The 12,608-nt window shown below is 39.9% G+C and overlaps 2 protein-coding genes across 6 annotated transcripts in view; one reads left to right on the top strand and one right to left on the bottom strand.

The window, feature by feature from the left end:
- Positions 1-7,852, bottom strand: part of COL4A4 (collagen type IV alpha 4 chain) — a 67,023-nt gene extending 59,171 nt beyond the window's left edge. For all 4 annotated transcript variants that reach the window (XM_083849420.1, XM_083849421.1, XM_083849422.1 and 1 more), the window contains exons 1-3: positions 7,717-7,852; positions 3,897-4,079; positions 1,388-1,427 (exon numbers count right to left, since the gene is read on the bottom strand). In XM_083849420.1, the coding sequence (XP_083705546.1) occupies positions 1,388-1,427; positions 3,897-3,952 (96 nt within the window). In that variant the 5' untranslated portion in view covers positions 3,953-4,079; positions 7,717-7,852. The remainder of the gene's footprint in view (positions 1-1,387; positions 1,428-3,896; positions 4,080-7,716) is intronic.
- Positions 7,853-7,947: 95 nt separating this feature from the next.
- The window catches only part of COL4A3 (collagen type IV alpha 3 chain), a 63,526-nt gene continuing 58,865 nt past the window's right edge, over positions 7,948-12,608 (top strand). For both annotated transcript variants that reach the window (XR_014588433.1, XM_083849424.1), the window contains exon 1: positions 7,948-8,081. Coding sequence is in view for 1 of the 2 variants with exons in the window: in XM_083849424.1 (XP_083705550.1) it covers positions 7,971-8,081 (111 nt within the window). In the remaining variant the exon portion in view is untranslated. The remainder of the gene's footprint in view (positions 8,082-12,608) is intronic.

The raw sequence follows: 12,608 nt of genomic DNA, 5'->3' as shown, positions 1-12,608 counted from the left end.
AGAAATGCACTTCCAGCACAGCCAGGGTGTGTCCGGACTGCTTAGCTGAGGACCATAGCAAACACAGCACTGACACAACTTGCCTGTTTGTGGTATGGACTGGCACCACAAAACACTGCTAGAGCCTCAAAAGCTGTTCTTGCATGCCAAGCTTCTCCTACATTTTGGAAGTCACTGGGCAAAGTCAGGGCCTCTGAGGGACATTGGTACCAGAAGCATGTGATCCACATCTGATCATTTCTAACACTTCATAAACAGTTTCTAACTCTTCAATTATAAACTCACTTATGTGGTTAGAACGTCCATTAGGTCACAATTTTTCACTAAAATTAAGTGTGTAAATGATCAGAGTGGAGATTTAAAAGCAGTTTAGGTAAACAAGTAAACAGTGATAACATGAAAATATTTGCTTAGTATAGATTTCATTTATATCAAGGTCAAAATGTTTTGTTATTCATTTTAATAATCAACAGAACACAATAGGTTCATACTTCAGTTTTTCAAGGAGAAAGCACTGACAAATATGAGATAAGGAAGAAAATTTCTGTACTTTCTATCTACAATATTTTTAGAATATCTGGTGCTCCCAAGCCTTAGAACTAGATAGAGGGTATGATAGTCTCTCTCATAGACTGCTTCTCTTTCCCATACTGGACTTCCCATGAAATTCCCAATCTATTTCACACTAGACTCTCACCTAGTTATTAAAAACTTGACTCTACTGGAATGTGAATGGAATGCAACTTTCTAATAACACATAAGCTGTTTCCTTTTGTTCTAATAAAACACATTTATTTAAAAAAATACTTCAATATGTCAACTAAAAAGGGGTGACAGGAAAAAAACATAAAAGCTTTTCACATATATTTGAAAGAAACAAAGAGCATGGACTCAAAAGATGTTTCGCTGAGGGCACTGCAAACATGAGATCAATACAGAGGACAGTACAGAGAGAAAAGCAAAGTAGATATTGAGACTACATGAAAATTTTATATGAAAATTTTGACTTCAAGAAGGTGGGAATGTACAGAGAGGCCAGTTTCAACATATAGAAAAGGGCTTGAAAGCTAGAATAAGCATAATATATATAATGGAGAGACACTGAAGGGATTTCATGGGGAAAGATACAGTGCACGAGAGTGATTTTTTAAAGGCAGGTTTCCAGAAGAGTCTAAAGATGCCAAAGTTATAATCTAGAAGAATCCAAAGGAGAAAATTACAAAATAGTCAAGCTGAGCAACAGGAACATAGAAGAAAGTAAGAACTGTAAGAAATACTAAAAGAAACGTCACAGTTTTCCCACAGGTTATTTTGGTGTATATCCTATTCTTTGTTTGAACTATACCATCCTATTTATCAACTGTCAAAAGTAAATATTGTCACTTACCCCATCAATTTCTTGTGCTGAAAAAACAATCAGCAGCCACCTGATTTAAAAGAAGGAGAAAACTCATTTAAAACTAAACTTCCAATATTCAACCTTCACAAACATGTAGCCTCTAAGAAGAAAGAAGTGTAGACACATGATTAAGTCCTGTTTGAGGTGATTACTTACTTAAAGGATATAAGAGATATGTATCATCAAAAAATGGTCAGCATATGCTATATAATTTTATCTTTTTGGATTTGTGATCCTGAGTACAAACAGATAGGGATGTACAAGAATATGTAAAAGTTCTTTTTCCTCCTGATAACCTATTTCCAGTCCCACAATTAGGAACAGCCAGAGAGAAAGCATTCCAGACAGACTTCTACACTTCCACAGACACCATGGGTGAAGATGGAGCAGAGATGGGGGTGATTTGCCATCTGCCCCCAAATGAGTTAACTGGTACTGTTTTCTTTTTCTCAGAAACACAGCAAGAGAGAAAGAAGGCAGGGAGCAGAAGTGCACTCAAAATAGCTGCATGTTTCCAGAGCAGCTGCTGGGGAAGCCCAGCTCCATCCCAACCACTGCAAGTGGTGGATTATGAAGTCGCAGTCATGCCTTTTCTGACTTCTAAATGAATTAATAAATAAATAATTTTTTTAAAAGAAAAAAAAAGAAAGAAAGATAAGGTAGGCCAAAATTTCTGCAGCAATACAAGAAATAATCATTATTATTAATGATTAATATTAACATTACTATTAATGACAAATAAGTAGGTGCCCACTCTTTACATGGAAAGATACATTAGATACAGCTGTAATGTACAGGCTATACTGTGTATTAGTCTACAGGCTACAGTAAAGCCTGTAACAAAATGCTTCAACCCTGCAAATTTAGTAAATCTCCCAAAGCCCTATTTAGTTCAACCCGACTTTATTTTTTCTTTATGTTATTCATACGACCAACCCTTTGCAGCATTGACAACTGTGCCGGCAAACCCAAGCTTATTGTTTCAGGCTATAATTGTTCACAGAATCAGACTGCAAATTATAAAACCTCTGTATGCACTGATACATACTGACAAACTGAATGCTGACAAATATAATGTATTTTAGCTATTTATGCACATTTACTCTATACACTTTTTAAACTTAAATTGCCTGCTACTGTTTTTCAAGTGTGCAGATTTTATGGGAATTAAATGTTCATGAAAATGATTACTGGTGACTGAAGACAAACTCATATTTCTTGCTAAAAGTGAAATAAATGATTGGTTAAACAAGGTGAGGTTGTCCTATGATCAGCTATACAGAAGTAAACAGTAGAGTTTTGCATAACACTGCTCTCCACGCACAGCTGAGAGAAAGTCTACTGGAATTTAATCAGATTTGGAATATATTTATACATACCAACATTATTACACAGCCCTTTTTTTGTACCTAAAGAACTCTGCAGTTCAAAACTTTTCTCTGCTGTTAGGCTTCATTCTCACAAGATTCACTATCACTGCCTCTAGTTAGTCCCCTGACATGGGCCTCTGAAGACCTGAGCTCTAAGAAAGATTAAAGCTCCTTAAAGCACTGTCTTTCAGTATGGCAGGGTTTATTTGAAAGACAGTGAAGATGCCCTATATCTAAGTGTTTCATCTAGTACACGAAATCACACAACACAATAAGGGAAGAGAGGGTATGACAGAAATTCCTGGGCTTGGTGATGTGCGTTATTTCTAATGACCTTACATCCAAAAGACTTACTGGCAGCATTAAATCTAGCTGGCAGAAACCATAGGAAATATAGGAAATACTCTTGAGATGAACTGGTTCGGTGGGCTTTTTTTAAACCACATGTGCAGGTGGTATAATAAAGACAGAAATACCATCCAAAATAGAAAGAATGAGATATTTGTGTGACAAATGAGTTTAAAAGAACCAGTGTGGCATACCAGTTACTTGGGTTTATTATGAATTTGCGAATATTTGGGTTTGCATTGACTTTCTATGGAAGGTATTATAGAAATGGAATTGTTTATCTCACACATTGCTCATTGAACATTCCTGGTCACATTGACCCTCATCTTCTCCTTAGGATCATTTTCCTCCAGAAAGAACTCCTGCCACAGCTAGTACTAGCAAGTATTCCCTTCATAGTTTCTAAAAGTTTTCTTCATACCTTTTAATATTTCTCCCTCATCTGCAAAATTATTCTGGGACAGGCATTCAGGTTTGGATTAGTCATTACTTTTACTTCTACAAATGTGCTCATCACTAGAATGTAGGTGTAAGAACATCTTTTCTGTTAAAACAGACTCAGAATTATAGTTCCTGTTCGCTACTGTTTAAATGGTGTAGTACCCTAAGTTTCAATGGTATGAACTTACAGACAAATAGAAATCATATAAACTATCTTATATGCTTATAAAATTTAAGACAGACTGCAGATCATTTAACTGGTGATTACTGTTTAATTGATAGCTAAGAATCTATCTCAGTGACTCTAGTTAAAAATTTTAGTTATCTGTAAAACTCACCAGGCAGCTCTGATAAACCACTTAATCCGTTCAAACGAATCCTTTGGTAATGCCATTCACATTGATTGATGATCTGCACTTTTTTTTTTATTTTTTAAATAAAACAGCAGGTCTTCTGTTTCCTTCTGTTTGTGGATGGTTTACAGACACCATTCCATTCTGTTGTTCTTTTCCCCTCTGAACCTGTTTATATTAAAATATATATCTGAGGTACAATTTTACAAGAATAATTATTGGAAAACCAAAATGTGTCAACAATTGAAATATATCACACTGCACAGCTTTATAGCGGCACTATTACCCCTATTAAGCAGCATTTTTATCATCTATACAATTATTTCAAGAGGGCTATATATCAAATTACAGGTAACATGAGAAGAGTACAAGATTTTACTCTAGAAAAGATTAGTCTTCACCCACTGTTTGAAATAATGAACAAAGAGCATCTTACGTAATTATTTCTTAAAAAGCTATCATACCTACTGTTTTTGCTAAGAGCATTAAAAAAAGATGACACCTTTCTACTGTAAGGACCTAATGAACTTACTATATATATATATATAGTCTAGATATTAATATCAAGACCAGAGTTAGCAGTATCTTCTGCAAACTGAGTTGGATTGGTGTGTAGGCATCTGTACGTGCGTCTGAGCAAAGGAGGACTACTCTGCAGCATAAGCATTATACAGTTTCAGGTCAAGAGTTATATTCACATGCATGGATAGACAACACTCATAGCAAACATTACCTAGATTTTTTAACTTTATTTTTAGGCCATTTTTTCCACAAGTTTTGCCAGGATTTAGGAAGCTGGAAGCTCTATGTGCAGGACTGACCAGAGGGCTCTGCAATCCCAGACAGGTAACAGTTTGCATGCATACATTAACTATACCATGCATCTGTGACCTCTGACTTGGGTCCAGCAGAATACATGCAGATTTATGTGAAAATGTGCTGCACCAACTTTTTTGTAAGCTCAAGCTCCACAGATCTAGAGAAGTGGCCAAGTCCTGTGCAGACTTCCACATACCCCAAATAAGACAAAAGCTGAAATCCTTTAGAATAAGGTACCTCTGGCAAAGGATTCACAGAGGTTATCTCAAAGTGAAGGCTTAGAGGCTTGGCTTTTCCTAGGATAGCACAAGTTTTTATAACCTTTTATTTTTCCATGCTGTAGTCTTCCAAATCTGGGGAGGTTAATTTTGAGGAGACTGAACACTGCCTAGAGTAAACAGCCAGGCATTCACTTCCTTTGGAGAAGTCCCCTGAGTAAGCAAAGGCGATCAGCTACTGAGAAGGGAGCAAGGACACGAACCTGGAGCAAACCAGCTGCTCTCTTTCAGCTGTTCAACAAACAGCTATATTTTCTTTGTAAAACAAATGAATGTGCAGTTCCGGAAACGTTACTGTCTTGCTTTCTGTAATTTACTGTCACGGCTTGCTAACTAGAACTAATTTGTGAATAATATTGACTCCTATGTGTATGCACAGTATATCCATATCCCACGGTATGAAGAAGAGACTCTGTAAACTACCACACACTGACTAATGAATGAAGAGCCTACGGGCAACCAGTCCATGCTGCAAGATCACACTCTACATATACTGTACAGTACTCCCTTCATCTGCCAAATTCTTAGCCTCTTTCTGTGCCCCAGTTTTTCATCTGTATGGAAAGAAGCAAGGAAGGAAGGATGCACAAATACTTTGATACCTCACTGATTTTTTTACATTACTAATATAAGCAAGACTGTGAGGCATTAAAATACAACAGGGAGGGACTGCCTCAAATGGAAATTCCAAGCCAGTCATAAAGTGCTAGACTTCACGGAAATTTGTTCTTGTTGCCTGCTATCCATGTCATTATTTCATTATCCAGACAACTTCTGAAAATGATGAAGAAATTCAATTTGGTATGCTTGCTTTGTATTAGCACAGAAGCTTTAATTTTCAAATTATATTCCATTTTGATCCAACCCATTGACATAGTTTGAAATCATACTTAAAGCATGAGTGGAAGACTTAACTCTGTTTGCTTTTTCATCATGCCCACCTAAAACCCATCATTTTCTGAACAAGCTTCATATAGTTCAAAGTGTTTAGCAGCCAGTGCAAGAATATAAGAATTATAAAGTGTTATTTAGGCAGATATAGCCATCTGATCTCATATTTTACATTTTGAAGTAATCACAAAAGTTACTGCCACAGAATACTTACCTAATACTCAAAGTGCAGAGAAAGCTCGCGCTTTAACATAACCTAGTGTTTAGTCTCTAGACTACAACTGTGAAGGAAGACCATTTCATACCTGGGGACTCTGATGAAGTAAGACCACATCTCCCTTGTCAGTATTTTCCCATCTTTGCTTTTAGACTTGTTGATTTATTTTTTGGAAATTGCCACATGGGTTTTCATCATTTGAAAACTGACTTAATAGCTTTGTATTATAGCAGTATTTCATTCACTAGGTCCTCTGCATATATTCTTTTCTCCTCATAGTGTTTTTCCTTATTTCTTCTGTTTCTTCCAATATTTCTTTGGCATTGTATTCAAAAGCCCCCGTTAAGTATCTTCTTGTTTACTCAGTGAGAGTTATACCATTCGTCCTGCGTCTGAACTTTCACCATTTCTGACCATTCTCTTCCACTGACCCTGTTGTCCCAGAGAACCTCACACCTTCTGTTTTCACTTTTGTGTGGCACTCTGCTACCTTCTGTCTAACACCAGTTCATCTAATGTTAAATTTCAGTGATGGATTTAGGTGCTTACAATGTACAGATGCCTATGGCTTATAAACTGTAGGCCACATTTTTGTCCTTATTGCAGTATTCGTGCATAAGAATCATAGCACTGCTACAGTCGATTGGTTTAGGGATCTCGCAAATGGATGGATTTAGTGATTTTCTCCCTGAGGTATCATTTTCTCTACATGGTCACCATCAATCTGGCTTGAAAAACAGGGATTTTTTTTTCCTTTTCTTTCTGTACCTGCCAGCTTGCTCTCATCAATCGATATTTGGGATTTTAGAGTAAAGACGATCATGTCTGTAATGATGTACAAGATCTTTGGCACTGAATATGATACTCTGCTCTTCCAGAGACGTGTTTTTGCTGTGGGGAAAAGTAGCCTCTACTAACTCGCTTTCACAGCAGATTTCAGAGGGGGTTGACAGCGCACTGTACTGAATGGAGACCCAGCTCTTCCACTCTCACGCCTGTATGAGCGGCTGTTTTACAAAGCTCTGTGGTTAGCTTTATGCTCATGAAAGACTTTAGATTTCTATCTCATGAGTAATCCTGACTAAATTCAGGTACATATATTATATTGTTGTACAGTTAGGCTTTTCCTGTATCGCTTGTAATGCTCACCAAAATCCCTAACACAGGATGTCCCGTACAGCACTTCAGAACACTACAAATAAAGTGGGGCTGGCCTGGCCAACGTACCTCCAAAGTCTGCCCAGCAGTCATTTTGGTGAGATGTTACTTCTGCCAGTAATACAGATGCGATAAACTTTACATACTGCCAACACTTCACAAATCACGCTTCCATTCGGAAAACCTCCCTATTACTCAAAGTTGTGTGAAAAGCCCGGGCAGAAACGCTTCCCGGGGGTTGACAGCGCTGCAGCGGCCAGCAGTGTGTAATTAGCCACCTGGTCTCCGCCGCCTCATTACCGAACCCCCGCTAAAAGCCGAGCACAGCCGCCAAGTCCCGGTCCCGCCACACCCGCGCACCTCAGAGCTGCTCCCCCGACCCCTCTCCGGCCGGGTCCCCATCCCGGTCCCAGCACGGCGCGGGGCTGCCCCCTCCGCTCACCTCAGCTCCCAGGTGGGAGAGCCCCCGGCTCCTCGCCTACCCCGTGCCCGACGGACGGACGGACAGACGGCGGTGCCCCAGGCAGGGGACGCGGGGCGTGTGGGGGTGTGGGAGAAGAAGGGTGGCCCCGCCCCGGCCAGCCCTGTCCCCTGTCCCCACCCCGAAGGGCCGGGAGCGCTGTGGAGGGTGCGAGACGGCAGCCCCGGGGGGCACAGTCGGAGCGGCCCGAGCCGAGCTCCGCAGGCAGCGCGGGGATGGCCGCCGGGGGCTGTCCCGGCCGCCTGCTGCCGCTTCTGCCCCTGCTGCTGCTGGTACTGCTGGTACTGCTCGCCCTGCTCCGGCCGGGCCGCGCCGCGGCGGCTGAGGTGAGTGCGGGGGACGGGAGCGCGCTCGGAGCCGTGAGGAGGGAGCGGGGCCGCGCCTCAGGCCTCGCCTGCCCCAGCCGCGCCGCGCCCTCAGGTGCCGCCGCCCCGTCAGGGCCGGGTGCGCGCCGTCCCCCCCCCGGTTGTGTTCCTCCCGCGGCAGCAAGGTGTTAATTTCTCCGCGTGTGCGGTTGCTTCGCAGCCTGTTAAAACACCTCGCCGGTCACCGTTATGAGGAAACTGACCGTCTACTTTGCCGCTGTTAAACGGAGCCAAATGCTGCTTCTGCTGTACAGATTGTCTGAAACAAACTAATTAATAATAATGTGTCTTGTAAAATACTGCACCTCTTTCGTTTGCTAGTTCTGTGTCCAGAAACAGACCAAGCACCTCACCCATCATGTTCTTTCCTGGCACTCTGTGACTAACCTGCAGTAACGTTTAGTCGTTTAATAAAAATCTAACTGCTTTATTTATGAATGAGTTAAAGCACCTCCTGGTTCTTAAGTAGAACAGAGGGACCAGACCTATTTGCCATTCCAGTAAATTACTAATTTTCTGCAAAGTTGTTTCAGGCTCTGCGTAGAAAGCCACACGAATAACCTGTAGTAAGTCCTGTCTCCCTCTTCTGCCAGGTTGTTCTTAATTCCATTCCTCCTCCTCTGCGGGCATCCTCATCGCCCTCCTTGCTCCTAGGACGCAGACATCGCAGTGTGCGCTTCTGGATGGCTGTTCACAAGCACGGGCTGTGCACCGGGAACGCCTTCCCCAGCGCACACACGCTTTCTCTAGGCTTCTGTTCTGCCTACGTTGATCTCATCATGTTGGTTTTTTAACTACAAGGGAAGGGAGAAGGAGGTGTATTGACAGGAGACCACATATGTCCCAGTAAAGCACTTTCTAGCGTGCTCGGTAGGATCCTGGAGTATTTGCCGGTCTTGCAGACTCAGGTACCTCAGTTCATTAGCAGCCTTTTTGCTAAGGGTAAATCACAAAGTTCCAAGGTACCGGTTTTCTAAAATGTTGTCATTACTAGATCCTTGTTTATGCTTAGGTCTTAAAGACAGGATATAGGACAGTGAGAAGTGTCTGCACTTCTACGAGATTTCTACTGAAATCTTGCTGTTTAAACAAAGCTTGAATACAAGGTAGTGATTCAGTGGTTCTCTGAAAGTTCAGATTTCAAATGTTGTCTGAGATTAGTTTAAACGAGATTTACAACAGATAACTGAGGTCAGTTTAAGATTCAGATGTCAGTTTCTGCTCTTCTGGTATATTCTAAAGAAAAAAATCTAAGAATGTTTTCCTAGATGATGGAGGAAATTGGAACTTTAAAACCAAAAGCTTAATTTGACGTCCTAGTTAGTGGTTAATGTTAACTGGCATGAAGTGATTTATTATAATAATTGACTGAATAAGTCAGTGCATCTTAGCTGGACTGTCCATTGCAAGGAAATAGTCATTATTTATGTTTTAAAATCACGCTACATTTTCATATGAAAATTAATTGATATTTGACCAGCTATATGAATAAGTTAGAAGATGTTTCAATATAGAAAAGTTTTCGATTTGTTTCTTAATCACTTAATAAGTAGTTTATTCCAAAAGACAAGAAATGAAACTATTAATTTTTGCCTGCTGCTGTTGATATAGCAAGTTTTGGTCCTCACAGCCCTTCACCGTCGTGACTTCCCTGTCCTTAGGAGCCTGAACTTTCTGGCACATGCTAGGGAGTATTATTATCTGCATTCCTGGCCACTGGCATGCTCTAATCACATCTTCTGAAAACTCAGCAGAAGTAGCATCTTCCCATGTCAAAGGCTTTTCAGCTTGCTTGATGTATTCCTTCACTCCAAATATTGATGTTATAATCCCTTGGATTTTTCCACTGTTCATTTAAATACCTTAGAATAATACAAAATATTTTTTTTTTTTTTCCCCCTCAGGGAATGAAGTCTTTCTCATTCCTCATATTTTTTTTCCTCTCAGAAAAAAAAAAATTGCTTTCCTTTTCATTTACTTTAACAGCATCTGGAGCTGGTATTATCTTCATATGCACATACAAGCCAATTCTCCTGAGAGTGTCATGACTTTAATATCATCCATGCTTTTCTTTTCTGGTTTACAGTGATGTATGTCTTGAAGTTAAACGTGAACCTAAAAAAGCTTCCTGAAATTTGTTGTTTCAAATAACACCAATAAGAAAAAGACATAGGTCAGTTTATCGGTAACTGCTCCTTAGTAGCATTGATCACTTTTACGGTAGCATCATGTTGACGTGTTCAGGATAAAAGAAGGCTTCTACTTGGGCGAGATTACTTAATTGCAAGTTAGTTGTCCATTGCCTCACATTACTGCTAGTGCTGAATTTTCATTGTAATACAACTACAATATTGTATTAGCTCACGGGATAAAGTCAAATACTCTGTATCCTGTATTTGCATCAATCATTACTCTGCATTTTTTCATCATGGCAAAGGAGGGGAGATAAAATACAAAAAATACAAAAACAGTGACTACAAAACTAGATAAGATCTTTTTTTCCATCCTCTTTCTCGCTTATGTTTACTGGCTGTGACTAGATGCAAGTGTTTACTTTCCACAATTAATTTTTATTTTTTTATTTTTTGTCATGAATTTTAAAATTCACAGGCAAATACTTGTAAGTAAGCTAGTCTCTTCTTTATGCAATACTGATATTTTTCCCTAATTATATACAAACCATATTGCTGTTCCATAGATCATAGCACATGGCTCTGGAAGGGAACAGCACAGTGTTCTAGCTCAGCCATGAGCACCTCCAGGTCTTGTAAGAATGGAATGCAGGCTGACTGGCTTTGTGGAACTAGGAATCAAAATGTTGGAGGGACAAATTAGTGGCACAATGAGGATGGGCCTTCTCTGCCGGCCTTTGGAAACACCCAGGCTCTGTCCCATGAGGCAACTGAGAAGGGACAACATGCACCTGAATATGCAAAAGAGTTCACTGAGCGTGTTAGAAGAAATTCTTTGTGAAGTGCTCTCTTTGATTTGGTTAATACGATCCCAAGTCTGAAGTCAGTGGGGGTGTTACTCTGATAATTGACCCCAGTTTATACAAGATTGTTCTGATCCTGATTGCCTCAGCAATTAGTTGCAGCCATCATTTCCATAAACAGGCCAATGTCAGAGCACTGCAGAAGAATGTTTTTCCCACTGAGCCATGATCAGAGTTACTATGAATTGGTAGAATTGCCCTAATGTTGGTGCATCACACGATTGATGGAGTTCAGCTCCCTTACACTGCATGGAAGCTTGCTCTGGTGGCCCAGAAAAGTTAAGTGCTCTGTTTAGAGCTGCAGGCCACAGCATACAGCTGAAACAAGATGAACCTCCTTAGGCGATCTTCATAAAATGCCTGTGAAAACTGAACTGTTAACACTTAATGTGTTGTTTTTTTCTAACAAATCTGCAAAGTAAATATATTTTTAGCCAAAACTATATAATTCAAGTTATATTGCTGACTGAATAATATTAAAATGATCAAAGTAGGCAGGCAGACACTGGTTCTTTCTTAATCGCCTTGCATTTCATATAGAAATAACACCATTTTATTTTGAGATCTGTGCAAGCACTCTCTTCTGCAGTACCTAGAGCTGGTTTATCATAACATGTCTTTGAAACAAAATACTTTGCTATTAAGTGCAACTAGTATGGGATGTCCGGTCATCTATTTTACTGTCACATTCTCACCCCGCTGCCTAACACAGTAATACTAGAAGGCTCAGTATGCTGGCATGAGTTACAGAAGCTTAGGAGGACAGTGAAATACAAAAAGGCTTTTTTCTTAACTGTTCACAGTCTCAGTCTCTCTTGCACGCTGAAGTTCTGTTTTGTCACACAGTCTATTTCTAGTTTTATTTTCATTCTTTGTCTTGTTTTTTAACGTAGAAGTTTTGTGATAGGGTACAAGTCTCACAGGTTTACAGGTTTTCCATTTGGCCTGGTTCAGTGAAGGCTTTGTAATTGGGACTTGAAGCTGCATTTTCCCATTTGTAGAGGAAGCTGCAAGAAAAAGCAACCTTTTTTGTTGTTGTTTTGCTTTTCTTTTTTTTTAAATCTGTAAAATCGTAAAGCCTTTCCAAAAAGCAAAAACCAAAGCATGTGCAGTAAGCTTTCTCTGAGCAAGCTACTGTTGCTTTCATTTCTATTTGCACCACTTAACAGAAGATACACACCAGGAATTTTATGAATATACGAATATACAGGCCTGAGGAGACAACAGTTATAATGAATACCATTCCCACACTCAACAGTTGGGAAGAAATGGTGTGATATAATGCTAATCATATTATGGTAGGATGGCAAAAATTCACTAGTTAAATTATATGTGTTCTGTGCTATTATGTTGCTCTTTTAAGATGCCTTCCTCTTAGGAAGGAAGAGCACGGATGAATAAGCTGCTTAAACACCCTTAAGTTTGCTACACAAAAAATTCTGTGGCCTGAATTGCCTAATCTTTTTTTTCCCCGTGGATAGGAAGAATATTTA

The sequence above is a fragment of the Anser anser genome (genome assembly GCF_964211835.1).
Source record: "Anser anser genome assembly, chromosome: 9".
Taxonomy (NCBI): domain Eukaryota; kingdom Metazoa; phylum Chordata; class Aves; order Anseriformes; family Anatidae; genus Anser; species Anser anser.
Note: the sequence above shows the minus strand (reverse complement) of the source record. Positions and strands in the feature narration are given on the sequence as shown.